At 39.6% G+C, this 17,101-nt stretch overlaps 1 protein-coding gene across 3 annotated transcripts; it reads right to left on the bottom strand.

The window, feature by feature from the left end:
- Positions 1–1,260: 1,260 nt before the first annotated feature.
- Positions 1,261–16,905, bottom strand: LOC147061183 (centrosome and spindle pole-associated protein 1-like). 3 transcript variants are annotated; one of them, XM_085905856.1, is made up of 29 exons: positions 16,653–16,905; positions 15,468–15,589; positions 15,197–15,269; positions 14,683–14,786; positions 14,103–14,344; positions 13,943–14,031; positions 13,734–13,830; positions 12,719–12,776; positions 10,040–10,296; positions 9,686–9,810; positions 9,468–9,600; positions 8,972–9,083; positions 7,475–7,531; positions 6,819–6,966; positions 6,585–6,710; positions 5,821–5,934; positions 5,311–5,414; positions 4,821–4,973; positions 4,635–4,736; positions 4,366–4,458; positions 3,827–3,893; positions 3,410–3,536; positions 2,957–3,090; positions 2,736–2,864; positions 2,369–2,406; positions 2,221–2,281; positions 1,971–2,077; positions 1,713–1,827; positions 1,261–1,632 (listed from the first exon to the last, which is right to left on the bottom strand). In XM_085905856.1, the coding sequence occupies exons 2-29, from the start codon at positions 15,564–15,566 to the stop codon at positions 1,460–1,462; spliced, it is 3,237 nt and encodes a 1,078-aa protein (XP_085761982.1). In that variant the 5' UTR covers positions 15,567–15,589; positions 16,653–16,905; the 3' UTR covers positions 1,261–1,459. The 3 variants fall into 3 exon arrangements, with proteins under 3 accessions (XP_085761982.1, XP_085761983.1, XP_085761984.1); XM_085905857.1 differs by lacking the exon at positions 16,653–16,905 and adding an exon at positions 16,025–16,099; XM_085905858.1 differs by lacking the exon at positions 7,475–7,531 and having other exon boundaries at positions 16,653–16,904.
- Positions 16,906–17,101: the final 196 nt, after the last annotated feature.

Raw genomic sequence — 17,101 nt, 5'->3', positions numbered from 1 at the left:
CTTTTAACTTTTGTACTTAATGGTTTTCTTTGTAGCGCAGTTGTTGAGTGGCAGCCTTTCTAGAAGCCTATTGAGTTGCACTCATGTCATCAGTATGTCTTATATACTCAATAAATATTATTGACATATATATATACACATATCTATCTATCTATCTATCTATCTATCTATCTATGTGCAGTATTACAGTATGTGTGCATGTGTTCTTAAAGTGCTGACATCTAAGATTCAATGTAAACAGAAGCATGTGGAACAGGTGAAGCAAAAAAAAGGTGTGGGCGAGCTTTGGCCACGCCCACCCCAAAATCAGTCAATGCTAGGCTAACAGTAGACCTTCCTGGTAGTGCCTGTTCGACAAGGCAACATTTTTGAAATTTTTTTTTGACAAATCTAGTGGAGAGCCCAGAAGATGGTTGATGTTGCTGCAAAGCCCATGTCAGTACTCCTTTTAGGTGGAAGAATTTGATTTCATTCCGCACGATGATTGGTTAGCACGTGCACCTCACAGTGCAGAGGTCGTCTTGGATTTGAATCCGCACTAGGAACTTCCTGTAGAATCTGCACGCTCTCCCGGAGCCGCCGTGTTTCTCTACGTGCTCTGGCTTCCTCCCACATTCCAAAATCATGAATTGTAGGTTAATTGAACACAAATTGTCCATCGGTGTGATTGTCAGTGTGAATCATTGTCTGTGTGTGCCTGCCAATTGGCTGCTGACCACCCCCTAGTTAGCCTTTCGTAACAAAAATCACTATAATAAAATAATGACTCCAAAAATATCAATTTGCACAAGTCAGCTTTCAGCTCTCTAGTTTCGTGGTTCAAATCTCATCTGAGCGTAAACAAAATACATCACGCATATCTGTAGGCTATGCGTTTTGTCACAAGCCAAAGGTTTTTTACAATCACTGTGTAGCGTAGCTTCGTATTTGCTGCTGAAAATAATTTGTCTCTCGCTCGATGTTTGTCATGTGGCTGAAATGATTTCACTAAGCTAACTTTGTGGTCAGGTGGAAACAAGGCACTGTTTTACAGAGTGAACTTGTCAACTGTCAGTTCACTTCCTATAAAGTCTTGCACTTGCAACTTTAAACGTAATTTGATCAATTCCTATTTGTCCGTTTAACCTGTCTAGTACAACTTCAAACTGACTTAGATTAAGCTATTTAAAAAAATATATATATATTTGGAGGTCATATTCTTTATTATAATCACTCACATAAAATGATCACTTTACTTGAAAAAATAAACTAGCCATGAGATATACTGAAGAATAATTTATTCAAACTTTTATTGCATGAAAAAAAAATATAAAATAAATTATTAAATAGGTTTCCTGTAAAGTCACAAAACATTGACACCAAGCTATTGATCAGGACCAAACATTCTCACTGACCTAGTCCTCTGTCATGTACTAAACAGGAACTTTAAATCTAATGTGCTAAATCAGTGGACAGACTCCTAAGATGTCAAATGGTCACTCTTCGGTGATCCCTCTAAGCATTTGAGAGTTTCTGAGGTACCTGGTCGCATCCAGGGATCGGCTGAGAAGGATTCGACTGAACTTTGATGTTTGCGAGTGAGGCGAGAAATTTGGGGAAGTAAAGAGTCATCGTCAGACAGGTCCACCGTTCCTGGAGATCAGGAAGTAGTTGTCACGCAATGTAATTACAGAAAGCTTTGAACATTTCTATTAATAAGACACAAAGTGTACCTGCTGTGTTCGCAGCACGACATGGGGACATCTTTTCTTGGCTTTTTTCCTCACTGCTCGACTCTGCTTCTCGCCGCTTCCTGCTACCCGAGTTGGATGGCTTGTCTCGTGGTTCCTAATCATTAAAGGATGCAAAACAAAAGATGAGTAATGACTAAGGTTCTTCAATATCACATTATAGCAGTAATAATGTCACAAAGACACTGGGATTAAGATCATATCTGAAATATATAGATCAAGTAAGGTAAAAGTGAGCACCGGGGAATTCTCGGACTGTTTGGTCAGCCTCCTCCTTTCCCGTGCAGTGAGCGGTGTCTCCTCAGGCTCTGGAGAGCTTGGCACAGGAAAAACATCTGCCAGAGGGGCTGAGCACACCCAAAAGCAGAAAATTCATCTCTATTAATGCCACTCCTTGAGGACATTGGAATAATATATGATTTGTGCTCTTCAAACCAACACAGCAAGTTGCTTTGAGTCCATCAGTTCAAGCACAGGGCTCGTCTCTTACCGAGAAAAGCACTATCTGAATCGAGGAGAGATCCTCTTGCATGTCTTCCTGTCACGCTCTCCTGAAACACAGACAGCGCCATTCACAACTTTGTGCCAACAGTTCCCAAGATGTTCACAGGAGAAAACAACCAATTTGTGTCACTCACCCGATCGTTTTGATGAGTCGGGTATATGTCAAAACAGTCTGAAACACAACATTTGGATTTTTGGGCTTCCACAATTTGCATGAACAAATTGATCACATTACATTCACAACTACAAAAACGGCTCCCAGTTTTCACTCGAGAAATTACAAATGGAAAACCTCATCTGTATCCATGAACATGCAACAATGCTGGTAAAAATATTGGGGTAGACTTGAAGATGCACCCATTTGTTTTTGGTAAAACATTCGCCATTTCTGTATTTTTCTTTTTATCGTCAGGCAGACTAATACAATCAAGAAGGTACTCATTCATGTAGCGTTAAGCACAGAAACGTCTCAAAGGGCTTAATTGTACACTGTTCTCGAACCATTTGTGCGTGTGGATCTCTGGTTGCTGGTCTTCTGATGCGGATCATTGTAAACCTGCCTCCTCCTGCTGGCCAAACCCACTCTCTCCATCCTCTCAATATCGACGGAGCCGAGCCTTGATTCTCGATCTGACACGCACATACAAACCAGTCAGTCGTAATTTGCTGCGGTTAAAAATTCTAGAGAAAGAAATGCAATTAACAACTGAAGTTTTATCAACCTGTGTGGAGCTGAAGCGAGTCATGAATTTGAAGCAGATTACTTGGGTCCATGTTTCTGGGGTGGGGCTTTCGAACTGGAGCCTGAAGCCGCAGCATCGCCATATTAAAAACATCCACTTGTGGATGTGCTTGTCTGTTTTCATCAAAAAAGGAACAATTTACATGCTGGAATCGGCTACACCGTGCCTCCAACTCTTGTGAGAATAAGCGGTTTGAAAGATGAATGAATGAATGAAATTAATTATTCAAAACTCTATTTACACTGCTATACACATCTGTCCGTCACTGCCTATACTCGACAAAAAATAAATAAAAATTCAGCTGAAAGTCACGATACCGGGTCCCAATTTACGATCACGTGATCAGATTGGGACATCCCTAGACCCCACAAGTCAATAAATTGTTTCATGCCAGGATGGAATTGAAAGAGGACGTAACGTAAGAGATCTGACCTTCCCGTCATTCCGGAGTCCATTTCATCACAAGCGTCCTGCTGCAGATGACTTTCAAGTCGTTTTTGCTCAGCGCGAAGCCGCCGACGCAAAGCTGACAGTTCACTGTACACATCACGTTTATTGACTGAAAACAGAAACAATGCATAATATCGTCAATTTTGTGAGCCACAATAGAATGGGAACACAAAACATGCATTTTGCTGCTGTTCTATGTTTTTTCTTATAAAAGCAGTCACAACAACAGAAGGCTAGATGGGTTATTAATTATTGTGTGATAGTAGTCTTTGTGGAAATAGTCAAAACTATTAATGCTATTAATGCACAACATAAAAGCCTTTTTGTATAAGCCTGTATTAAAAAAAAAGTTGACAGCGTTTTTACTTTATAAAACAAAAACTCCTTGTGTGTATGCACCTGCTGCTCGTTGTTGATTCCTGCAAGCAGGAACAGGGGGGGACTGGCGGCCAGGCAAAGACTTCTCCTGAAGACATGAATAGAAAAAATGGAAGCGTCACATTTCTAATCAGAATGACCAAGTCACACTTGTGAAAGAAAGGCATTTCTGTTTTACGGGTTACCAACACAGGAAACATGCCATAAAATCTTAACACATGTATTTGCCCCCTCTAAAATGACGCTTTAAAAACTGGTCTTTTCTCGATAGTTGTCTATAATACGGTCACATGGTTTGCTTGCTCCCTTAATTATCTGAGTGAAGAAATAAAAGTTCTGCTTGTAAATGTTGGACTTTTAAATTACAGCGTGTGAAGCATATTGAATTACATTATGTATGAAATGTAGTCGGATGCAGAACAACCCCTGGGTGCTGCTGAGGTGCTTTGGCACGTCTACATTTCTTTATTTTTTGATATTTTACAGTATTCTTGCTTTTCACTGCAGGCATCCTATAATCCCGTTCACCTTAGGTTTATATATGCATGCGTGAGACTCACTGAGCGTGGAGGAGAGGAGTGACGGGTCTCAACAACGGGAGACTGGGGGCTCTTATGCAGAGTGGGAACTGGAGTGAGCAACTCCCGCTTGATCTAAAGCCACAGAAAAAATGGTAAACATGACACATCGGGCAAAATCTATTGAGCATACTCTTGTAAATTTTGTTGTGACACATTTTTAGGACACTTAATATTGTACTACCAATGATGGCTACTAAACTATGAATTGCAGGCTACAAGTAACCAAGCAATGACCAGAGTAAACGTACCTGAGCAAGCTTCTCTTGTTCACGTTTCTTCTGTGCTGCTTTCTCCCTCTCTTCAGTCTTCTTTTTTTCAGCTTCTATATTCTTCTGTTCCCTGGCCTTTTCCTGTGATGCAGATTGCAGCCACCTCACAAAATGATCCAGAATCAAGATTTGGGGCATTGTGCTTTTGTGCAAAAGTCAACACACCTTCAGTAACGCTTTTTGTTTCTGCTTCTCTTGTTCTTCTTCATACTCCCTCTTGATGCGAGCCATCTCCTCTGCCACTTTCCTCTCTAGCTTTTCATCCTCCAGTCTGTTTCGTTCTCTTTCCTCTGCCTGTTTTTGCAGCTTTTCCTCTATCTGAAAGCAAATGCAGTTGAAAATATCTTTACCTAGATTCAAAATCATGAAGCATCTTTCTGGATAGGTACGCCAGATGGAGCTTGGAGGGGTGAGGGAAAATCTTTGTGAAGGACAATGGTGTCTGATTTCAATCTGTCTCTGTACATAAGCAGCCGTACAAATTTCAGTGTAACAATCTCCTCATGATAGAGTAATATTGGACCTGACTAACATCCAAACCTGTATGTAGTGTAGCAATCACTCACACAGTCTTTCAGGTCAAACAACCAACATCAACTCTCAAATCTGAGCTTGGAAAAAAAACAAAAAAAAAAACCATAGCTTTAGGAGATACCTGCTTTTTCAGGTAAGCTTTGTACTCTTGCTCCTCAGGTTGTTGCTGTTTAGGCTTAGACCCAGTGTCCGGGGCAATCTGGGGCGATTGAACATTGTTGAAAACTAACACATGTACCCACGCAAAAAGGAGAAAAAAAAAAAAAAGGTCAAGCAGTTAATATTTCAGCATAGAAGTTTAAAGCTGAGCAATCAGTGTAGTAGAATGCAATTTTCAAATCAGGAAGGCTTTAATTTGTAGGGGGAAAGTCAGCAGGCCTTATTGTTATAAAAACATATTTATGTTGTGTCTGGATAGGTTTAGTGCTTAGCGAACGCAGTCCACAAGTTTACATGGATTGATTTTTTTTTTTTTACATACAGCATACAGTATATTTTTTATCGTGTATTTCAAGCAAGCTCATACAGTCATTTTCTTCTGATGCTGGAGAGGACGGCTATAGTGTTAGAAAGAATATTCCTCAAGTGTGTTACAGTATGACCGTTATGGATACTTCTTTCTCTACAGTACCAGAGAACTTGTCGTTCGGATTCTCAGCTGGGTCGGCTGGAAACACAAATGGGGCTTCCTGTTGCTGCTCCAGGTTAGTGTGAGCATCTTCAATCAACTTGTCTATCTGGTGGCCTGCAGAAGGAAATGACCTTCAAAATACTGGTTACATGCATTGATTTGTTATTGTTTTTTTACAAGATCAATTTGTATTTCAAGCTAACAGAAAATAAAAGGATCATGCGATTTCTACATGTGTCCTTCTATACTCAAAACATCAAAACAATAAAACTACTATACAAGTATGGGTGCATGTTAAGGGCTCCAGCTGATCTTTTCTATTACTATTATTTTACTGGGAACACCATGGCTCTGAAACTGGAAATTTCGGGACATACACTGTCAATTAACTTGCAAAGTATAAATATCACTTTTCCACTGATACTGTTACTACTGATAAATTGGGTAAATGCGGTGCAAATGTTTGTCAGCAACAAATAACACTAATAATAACACCACCACCACCACTACTACAATTAACTTGCATGTTTCAAATTTTGGGCTGAAAATGCAACAGTTTATCGGCAGAAGGAGCCCTGCCTGATATTAGATATCCAAAATAATTTACAATTTCTCTCTCTTGTGAAAGCTAGGTTGACAGGGCCAGAGAGGCAGATTATATAGATATAGTTTTAGATGGAGAACGAGATAGATTACAATTAAGGATTAATCACTTTACAAGCTCCTTGCACTATTGTCATGGATAATTTGTATTGCTACATCACCAGAGATGCTGACGTTAGGGTTGGAGTGTTCAACTGGGAAGGTGGCTTTCACCGCTGGGGCTCTTTGCTGCTGTTTTGGGTTACTGTGGGCTTCTACGTTCAACTTGTGCATCTGCTTGAGGTCAGCTGGCCATGAGAAAACAAAGGCTTACTATTATATGTGAACAAAAGAGTCGTGTCGTTATCAAATTGGGTATTATTAGGCAAAGCGTTGAGGGTAATAGTAGGACAGACCAATGAGATTTCCTGTACTGTCTTTGAGTGGAGCTCCACCTCCACCTCGCCCCCAAGGCTGATGCCTCTTCATGTCAGCTTCGATCTTGGCCTCGTAGCGCTCCCGCTCCTCCCTCTCTACTCGCTTCCGCTCTTGTTGCTCCTGAATCTTAAAAATAAACAGTGTTTCTTTAGTCAGCTGAAAATCCTGCAACCCTACTCATGTTCAAACCAGTGATTCTCCATAAATATTAACGGCAAGACTATTTTTTTTATTCCATTTGACCAAATAAATAGAGCATACATTAAGAATTACCATCGGACAACAAAAGTCCATTTCTATACGGAATACCGCACCAAATGGGTACAAAATGCCCCCAAAGATGAGATTTATTTTTTTTCGGGGGGGGGGGACCTTTAGGTTTACTGTATGTATACTAGAGATTACTGTACAGGATAAAACATGCGATTGGGGGTAATAGGGTCCTATAGAACAAATGACGAGAGGCACTACAGGAAAAAATTAAATAAAATTAAAAAAAAGGAGGATTGGGACAGTGTTGGTGTGGCACAGGAGCATTGGACATCTGACAGTAGAACAAACACATCTAATAAATACATGTCTTTAGAAATGGGGATCCAAGGATAGTATAGGGCTGGTCTGAAATTGATTTTACCTTGTTCAATAGCTTGCTGCTCCTTTCCCTGGCATCGTTCTGCCAACATGTCGCAAACTAAGATGCAATGAATTAATGAATCTCAACCTCGTCACATTTTCATACAGTACGTATGTGCTGGTCATATACATTCAATCCCATTTATATAAATTAAAAAATTACCAGGACTCAGCGTTTCATCAACAGAGCTGCAAATTAGGAATACATCTCCATGATGTTCAGCCTGATATAAGGGCTGCAGCGAATTATTTTTGAATCATCGACTAATAGAAAAAAATCATTACTTTCCATCCCTTATTCAAAACCAGAATATTTTATATTGAAAATACTAAAAATGTACAAACAATGGGATGATTCAGTTGCTGGTTTGGTCCCTAACATCTGTGATAAAAATCAGCATTGTTTTCCCAAAGTAAAAGCAGATGCAAATGTTGAAATGAACATCTGTCTGCTATCATGGAGGGTAACTGAAATCAAAATGTTTACTGTTCAGACGCTGAAATTCGGAGGACTTGGACACTTTAAAGTCCAACAAGATTTCTTAACGATTCATCAATTATCAAAATATTGATTAATTTGATAAATGTTGTTAGTAATCAATTGTTATGCCTCCAAGTCAGTGATTCTCAACCAGTCTGCTGTTGTGCATCGTCAGCTGTGTGCAGATTTCATCTAATGTCAATTATTTTGACAAAATATTATATATAGAGAGAGAGCACAAGAGAGAGATTGACAGATGTAGATATCTATGCCCGCCAAGTATATAATAAGACAAAACAATAAAATGCAGGCGGCACGGTGGAGCACTAGTTAGCACGCCCGCCTCACAGTTCAGAGGGTGCGGATTCGATTCCACCTCCAGCCTTGTGTGGAGTTTGCATGTTCTTCCCGTGCCTGCGTGGATTTCCTCCCACATCCCCAAAACATTCATGGTAGGCTGATTAAGCACACCAAATTGGCCGTAGGTGGGAGTGCGGATGGTTGTTCATCTCTGTTCAGCGCCAATAACTGCTGGGATAGGCTCCAGCGCGCCCGTGACCCCCGTGTGGACAAGTGGGATAAAAAATGGATGGATGGACAATAAAATGCTCTGCCACTAGATGCCTGAAGATACATCATCAACCTGTAGAACTACTTTTTGTGAATTGTTTTGTTAAGCGATGTGCTGTGAATTGTTTTCCAATGTGCAGAATGTGCGTGCCTTGGTTCAACAAAGATTTAGAAACACGTCTCGAGATGATATTATTCATTCAAAAACAGCCATTGTAAGAAAAGAAAAAAAAAAGTTCACTCGTCTCTAGTCAATAGGGAAATTTAAGGTGAGAATAAACATTTCATGAATGCAGACACTGTCTACACGTGTATTTTAAAATCCCATCATCACATTTTTTGGTGTATACAATAAGGCTGATATATATACAGTGCTAGCTGACAACCGTTACCCACGTATAAATGTCAGCATGCTCATTTGATATGAATTTCTACAGTACAACTTACCTGTTTTTTCAGGGATTCTGCGTAGTCCAAAGTCTTTTCCCTTGTTGACCTGGACCTCTCTGGAAGCATAAGCCCAGTATGGGGACCTGTTGTAACAGTCTCAGTATTGGGCCTGCCAGGAAGAAAAATAATAATTATTTACAATTCAAAGGTCATTTATTTTCCCGTAATAAGGCTCTATCAATTAACCTATTAATGTACAGCATTGAGAATTTGTAATGTGATCTGGCTCAAATGCACTCTTCTTGAAACTATGATGATGGAAATCAGAGACAGAGGAAACACAAGGGTGTGTGTTTAGTTGTTGGGAGAAAAGAATAAAAACGTAGCTGAACTCAGTCCTGCCGTGTCGGTATTATTTTAACGAGGAAGGCAGCAGAAAAGTACAGCACTGGATCCTCATTGTAAGCCACCATACTGCAGCCTCCAAGACTAACAACATTTAAGGATTACATTGAGGCTAAACTGACTTAAACAGAGAAGCAGGAATGTTTACAGTGGTGAGGACTCCGGGAAACTGCTCCCACTTTGGGGGCTTGAGTCACCAAGCTGACTTGGCACGTCTCCTCCAGGTGACATGTTGTAGTAAATCAGGGGAAGTCCCATAGCAGGGTAAGGCAAATGACCGTCTAAAGAGGGAGAGAGAGATCCAAATTGTCAAGTTGACTATGTTTAAGATGTGGTTCCTAATCAACAGAAGAGTTTAATACTCACAATAGGCAAGGTTTGGGTCAGGCAGATTTCTGTTGTTGTTGTTGTAGTAGTAATGGGGCTCTGGATAGGGACCGCTGAATGCTTCATTGCCTGGATGAGCGGAATGAGGAGGGGGGAAAGGAATTCTGAAGAATGAAGCAAAGTTGAATTCATCTTTTTGTCATATTCAAAGAATTTTAAGTCATTAGATCGACAGCAACAGGTCAAACTAAAACAAATTTGAAAAGATTCACAGGCTAAAATATACCCTCCCGATCTAATTGTCTATCAGGAAGGTGCAGCGCTTCTGGTTAAGCCATACCAATAATGTTTCCAACAATTAGAGAAGAAAAAAAGGTTACAAACAATGCATACCTGGAAGCGCCCATTGCTCTAGGGAAGGGGCGGCCAACAGGCAGTCTATCGGGAGTTGGCCCATCTCCACGGCACTCAATGAGCGGAGATTGAAAGGCTCCGTGTGGTAGATCAGGTGGAGGAATCAGCCTGCCGCTAACGCTTGTCTTGTCATGATTCGGGAAGCTGGATGATGATTCGCTTTGACCCAACATGGAATGCCGTGAAAGCTGAGACTCTTTTCTCTTGCTCAGTCCAAACTGCCTGATTCGATTGGGCTAATGTGTGGAGACAAACAAATTTGCTATGACCAGATTGGTTTAGGTAACTACCTCACATCAGCATAAACCATAGAGCTCTGCTCAGTATTGATGGGCAGTGTAGATGTAATCTACAAATTTGATACTTTTTTTGTAATAAATCTAATTGATCATGTTAAAATGCTTAAACAAACCTAAACTCTGGTATGGGTGACAAGTTTATTCAGTACAAGTGCGCTTAGGATTTGACTTGTCCCTGACCTTTATGACTAAGTAACTATTTTTCAGACGTGCGCTTCACTGTATTTGCAGCTGGTGTGCAGTCTTCAAACAAAGTAGAAGCAAAGTACAAATGATTACATTACAACATTGAAGATCAAGAGAATACAGTAGTCTCTTTTCATAGGCGCAAAAAGAAATTACCTCGTTGACACTTGCCAAAGTTGCTTATCTAAGACTGAAGACTTCAGTTGTGTTACTTTCTGTAGCTTTGGCCTGTCATGGACATTGTCTTTCACTTCTTTGTGTCCCGAAGACCTTTTCATAGTCTCAGTCTTCCTGACACATCTCACTTTATGAATCACTTTGCCTGACGGTAGCTATTAAAGCTTTGTGACATGGAGATGATTACCTAAGAGCAAATGTCATTTAAAAGCTTTGTGACCTAAACGTATGTCATTTACATTGCTCACTAATATACTTGTTTACGCTGATGAAAAAGATGCCCAATTCAGATTTGTTGTTAAATCTCATCTTTTTGTGTGGTCGTTCTTATTAAAACAATTAAAAAAAAGTGACTTCATGTGGACGGAATTGGTTCTTCAAGTGGCACGCATGCACACAAAATACGTCGTGCGGCACAGTGCGTTTACGGAAGTAACTCTTGCCAATCGTGTAGTTGTCTTGTAGCATTTATGGCCATTTCAGGGATTTTGTGCTTCAAATGACCTGTCCCGCATATATTAATCAACCCTATTTTTTTTTCTGCCACCGACTGTTTTCTGCTTCTTTGTCAATCATTACTTGTCACACTGTCTTATCAAACAATTTGTGACATGGCATTTGTCACCTTTTCAAGGCGTATGGGTCGGACAACCTGAGTCTAGACTGCAGTTGCATCAGATACATATCTGATTTTTATCCTGACACAAAAGAGGCCTGAGTCTGATTTGAGATTAAAATAATAATAATAAAAATCTGAATTACTCTTGATCTTGACCTAGAAAGGTGGGGGGGTTGCCACAGTGGGCAAAAAAAAAAAAAAAAACACCTGCAGTATGAACAATGCCTATCCCTACTATACTGTACCACAATTCGAGATTTGAAAGAGTTATAGTAGTGTTTTGGCTGAAGTCGACCACATTTCCCATGAATGCCACTGCAGTGACGGAATTCTGTGCTCTCGCTTACCTGGAGTTAGACTGAATTTTATTTCTGTTTCCAGTGGCTGTGCAAAGGATGAATAGCAATGAGGTGATCAAGCCAATTAATTGTCTAAACAATTTAGGACGACCAGAATTGTTTTTTTTTTTTACGTCCGTGTAATCGTCAAGTGCTGACTAGCTTTTTTTTGGGCATTTACATTCTTAGTTTTCATCGTATATTTTATCTTTAAAGTATTTCTTTATGAATAAAGAGGAGGGAAAAAATTATGTTCCGCCCAAATGTGATGTCAATGTTTATTAACCGACTTGGATTTGATTCATCCCTGGGCTACAATGCAGAGGGGGAAGTCATGATAAACAAATCTTTTTGGTATTGTTGCATGTATTGTCGTATGGGGAGAGAATTGTGTCAAATTTATTTACACATTTTTATTTTGCTACAACTTCTTGGCCATGTTCTTTGTACGGACGTTTTTTTTTCGACTTGGTAACTGATGATGATTCAGAGGTGCAACACATTCTGTGCCAGTGCATTATCTAGATAAGTCCTATGCATTCAAAAAGATGCTCAGTGAGCTACTGATCAATTTTATGTCAGTATCATTGTAAAAGTCTTTAAAGTTTAGTTTTTGGTTACGGTATTTGCACTTATGAAAATAGAATTTAGAGAGAATGAATATCATAGTTAGAATGAAAAATACATGATAAATTACATTTTATTTGCGTGCAATTTAAATGCGTGCATTCAGTTATGATACAAGAGAATAAGTACAGTGCTTAACACACATTGTTTGATTATTTAAACTAGAGCTGAGAGTGACAAGTGACTTGAAGCAAGGCTGTTTTGCCTTTTATTTGGAGCATTTTTTACTAACTGTACACATGCACTACAAAGAAAGAAAAAAAAAATACAGGTACCCCTACATTTTAGATAGAACACAGATTTTTATCTGCGTCCAAATTTGCAGGACCTGTGATTATGCGACCGCACGGTACACTGCGACGATAATGCTTAAATGATATATTGTGCAGTGCTACATCAGACATATGCTGACCTGTTTCTCTGGATCGTTCGCACCAGTTGCAGCAACTTTTAGCTCCAAATCTTTTTCCCTGTACAAAGAACACATTTAGTATATGATTAAACATATCATATTTGAGCGGTACATCAATAAATCAATTAACTGTCAAATAATTGATCATCAAATTATTGATTGTTGGGAACCATTGTTCCAAATTATCCAAATTCTCTGACTTTCAAGTGAAAATATTCAGGTGTATGTAGCCCTGCAGGAAAGCAGAATGAAAAATGCTTCCTTTCCTGGTAGTACCTGAAAGACTGAGCTCCAGCATTCCTTTTTTGGGGGAACTCGGAATAACAGAAATTTGATTTTCCTAACAGTCAGAGTGAAGCAGTGTGCCCTCCAAACATATTTTCGAACGCACCCACGATTAGGGAAAGGGGGCTGTTGGGGATGAATGTACTTTTGCACTAGTCTTAGTTTTTGTGAAAACAATATCCCCTAAAAACACGACCTGTGCTTCAATTTTATATGCTCTCGAACAGTTCAGAGGTTCTGGGTTTGGCTCAGTTCAGAGCCTCCAGTGTGGAGCTTGCATACCCCCCCCCCCCCCAAGGGACTCGGGCTTCCTCCAACCTTGCAAAATGATGCATGTAAGGTTTACTTAAGACTCTAAGTTGCCCATGTGTGTGAATGTAACATTGAATGGTTGTTTATCTTTATGTGCCCTCTTATTGGCTGCCAAATCATGCAAAGTCAGCTGGAGTAGGCTTCAGCTCACCCACCAACTTCATGGCTTTTGTCAGATTTGAGATATTTCAGTTACTGTTGTAGGTTATTTTAAAGCAAATGTGTTTTAAGAGTGTATACTTTGAGATGCATTTCAGGCAACATACTTGTGGATTTATACAGGGCTCCGTGCACCCGTGATTGTAGTTCAAGCATTATGAGCTTTTCAATTCCTAAATACATTAACTTGTTTACATGTGAGTGCGTTTTGTTAGCATGAATCATAAATCAGTCAAAATCAAGCTCGGTTAAGACTTGCCTCTGTTTGTTTCTGTGCTGCTCAGCTATCTGTTCCTGCAGCTCCTCTCTGTAGCGCTCTTTCCTCCTTTGTAAGGTTTCATCTGTATGAATTTCCCCTGAAAAAAAGTGTTTGTATCAAAAACCTCATCCAAGGTCGACTGCAGAAAGTCACAAGGCAGCTTGGTGGCATATGTTCACGTTAGCTGCGTCCTACAAAGTCCATTTTACCAATTAAAAGACTGGTCGAAAATTCAGCCTCATCAGCTCTTGATCGTCTGCCTTGGCCGACAAAACCTGAAGGACTGTCCCTCTCTTCCCTGGAAAAAAGCCCAAACTTAACAGAACATACAGAAAAAGAAACAGCTGAAATGCTGTGTGTTCTAACTACCTGCCATGAACCTTTTTGGGTTGTGGCTTCTTGTAACTGCAGTCCAACCCCATTCGCCTGCTACTTCTGAGCTCTGTGTACTGCTCTTCCTCCAACTCCTGGTCCACAGGCGTCGTCTCTCGCCTGACCTGATATGTGGGACTCTCAGGAGGGGAAAGACCGCTGCAAGATTCCTTACGGACTTCTGTTAAAGTGCCTACATCCCTCCGTGAAAGGGGGTGCTGTCTGAGGACACCCGCTTGCTACAAAAAGACAAATATACACAGATTTCTTTTTAATGATACAAAGTTCAATTATTCCTCGTGTTGTTGGTATCTTTTTTTTAACTTCCAAGTGGTCAAGGTATTCAGCAGTCACAATTTCATGGGTGGTGCTTGTGCATTAGTAAATGGTTAATTACATCTTGACGATAAATGCCGGCTAACACAGCTTTATCAATTCATTTTGTCAAACTGTGCAAGTTGCAGTTCATTGCAAAAGAGGTTGAACATAACACAGAACGAGTGTCATTATTTGGGCACGTGGGAATTTTATCTGTAAGGAATCATAACTTTTATGTAAGCACTGCTAAATTTGTCACCTGTGCAATGTAGTTTCTGTAGTCCATACGAAGCTCATGCTGAAGCCTGTTTTTTTTTTTTTGGTACTCCACACCAAGAGGAAGACCCACGTTGCTGCTTTCCACTGACAGAAACACACCAAACAATATTTGAATAGACTTCATTGGAGAGATTTCAAAACAAGACAAATACAATTTTACCAATTTACAGTGGCTATCCTTGGCTCATACAATCCCTCGCTGTGCATATGTTTGCCATTAAATAATCAAATTTGCAAACAAAACATGACTTGAATGAAACATTAAAAACATGTTATAATGCTGATTGATTGCTTAACATCATTTGAGTATGCGAGGGGACGAGCGGTATAAACTACAGGACTTTCTACTCCAGATGACCTTTTTAAAGCCAAGGCAAGTACCTGCACTGTCACTGTGGAGATCTGATGAAAATGTGACAAATATGCTGATGTGGCAAATTTACTGCAACAAACACATAACAGGGAGCTGAAATTAACAGTGAGAATTAGTGTACCTTTCTTCTGAGCAGTTAACCCGGGAGGGATGTTCTCCTTGAGCAGGGACCCATAGCTTCTTTGAGGTTTTTCCTGTCAGATGAAAGGCAAAATATTTTTCACGACAAAATTAGCTCACATTGATAAAAATGCATCTAAAATAATATAGTATTCATTTGAGGTTTTCCACAAACATTTGAGTCTGCTGACTACCTTTGATCACAATGTGTTATCACATCATCGTCATAATTTGAAAAGTGTATCCTAATTCGGATGAATATGCCAACTCACCTGAATTTCCATGTATGGAGGGTCATGCTCCAAACTAGCTCTGTCTTGGGCAAGTCTTGCTTTACGCTCCCTGATGAAGAGCTCAAGCTCATCTTCCATCTCTACCTGGCAAAAGGTACCACCTGAAATTGTAAAAAAAAAAAAGTGTCATTTCCACTCTTTTCTTTTGTAGTTATCCTAGGATTTTTCCATGAATTTTTCATCTGCAACAGCAGGAGAGCAGTTACCAGTCTGTTTTCAATTGTACTTCATATTTTGTACGATTAACCACCCTGCTTAAAAAACAAACATCATTTACCCCAAAAGAGCCATTCAAAAGCATGACTTATTTATGAATGTATAATGATCCTAGTGAGGAAGAGCGGTTCAGAAAATGGATGCATTGTTGTTGAAGCACAAAAGGAAATATAATTGGGTATTTAATTTTTATGACCACTTTCTAATTATTTTTTTTAATCCTACGGCAATATATACTGCAGTGATAAAGTTCTTGACAAAAAGTTAAAAAGGAGTTTAAAATAAACCGTTCTTCAAGTGAATTTCTTAGGTTGGCAGACCTTTGTCTTTATGGAAGAGTGGCAAGAAGACGACCGTATCTCCCAAAAAACACAAGACTTGCTACAAGCCATCTGTGAAACACAATAAAGGTGAAAGAAGATGCTCTAGTCAGATAAGACTAAAATTGAACTTTAGGGGCTAAATGCAAACTGTTATGAGAGGGGGGGGGCTACATTGAACGACTTAGTGAGTATTTTTTTTAATGAACTGATTTTAATAATTCGATTCACTCAAAAGAGCTGTACAGCCCATCGCTACTAATGCCACAAGGGAAAAAAAAAAAAAAAACACCGGTTACTGCCTCGTTATATTCCCGTTGTCTGGCAACCACAGGCTCTGGCCCCGAACAGTAAGCCATGGTGAGCAAGAAACGGCGTTAAGAAGCTATAAATAGTAGCAAATGCACCTTTTATCTTGTTGGTAGGCCTATTAACAATTAAGACTGTGGTTTGTCGTATGTTGTACAAGCTAATACAACCCCATATCACTACCCTCTTTGCTTGAAGCAAATAATCAAGACAAACATTTAAACTAACAAAGCTAACACGGATATTGAAATATTGGGACGTTAACGTCTCACGTTGTCAAGCAAGTTTGACCATAAATTCGTTTGATGCAACTACTTACCTGGTGGAATGGTTTGTAGCTCTGTTTTGTGGCGCCTTGTTCGTCTTAAACACTCAACGAAGTGAGATTGTCAATGTAGATTCCTGTGTATCCTGTCAAAATAAAATTTATAGTTGCACTTATTCTTTCTTTTTTAAATCACTATAACGTTGATTTACACATTTTAAATGAAATCTGTGATTTGGTACGTTTCTGCTGTACATTATTGGTAAATATACGGGTTAAAAACTCCTGTCGTACCCATACCACTTGTTATCCTGTTGTGCGTGACAGAATGGAAGTCTGGCGTGCAACCCGCTTAAATGTCAAAGATAACTTTTATTTTGAAAACACGATACTTCAGCATGAGAGAATAAAATTCCGGGAGACAGTGGCAACTGGCACTGTTTCTGGGCGATCCCCAAATTTTTTAGCATCACGGAGCGGATTTTTGTCAGACAATAAGTATG

This window comes from Syngnathus leptorhynchus, chromosome 2, assembly GCF_054491065.1.
Source record: "Syngnathus leptorhynchus isolate UIUO chromosome 2, UIUO_Slep, whole genome shotgun sequence".
Taxonomy (NCBI): Eukaryota; Metazoa; Chordata; class Actinopteri; order Syngnathiformes; family Syngnathidae; genus Syngnathus; species Syngnathus leptorhynchus.
Note: the sequence above shows the minus strand (reverse complement) of the source record. Positions and strands in the feature narration are given on the sequence as shown.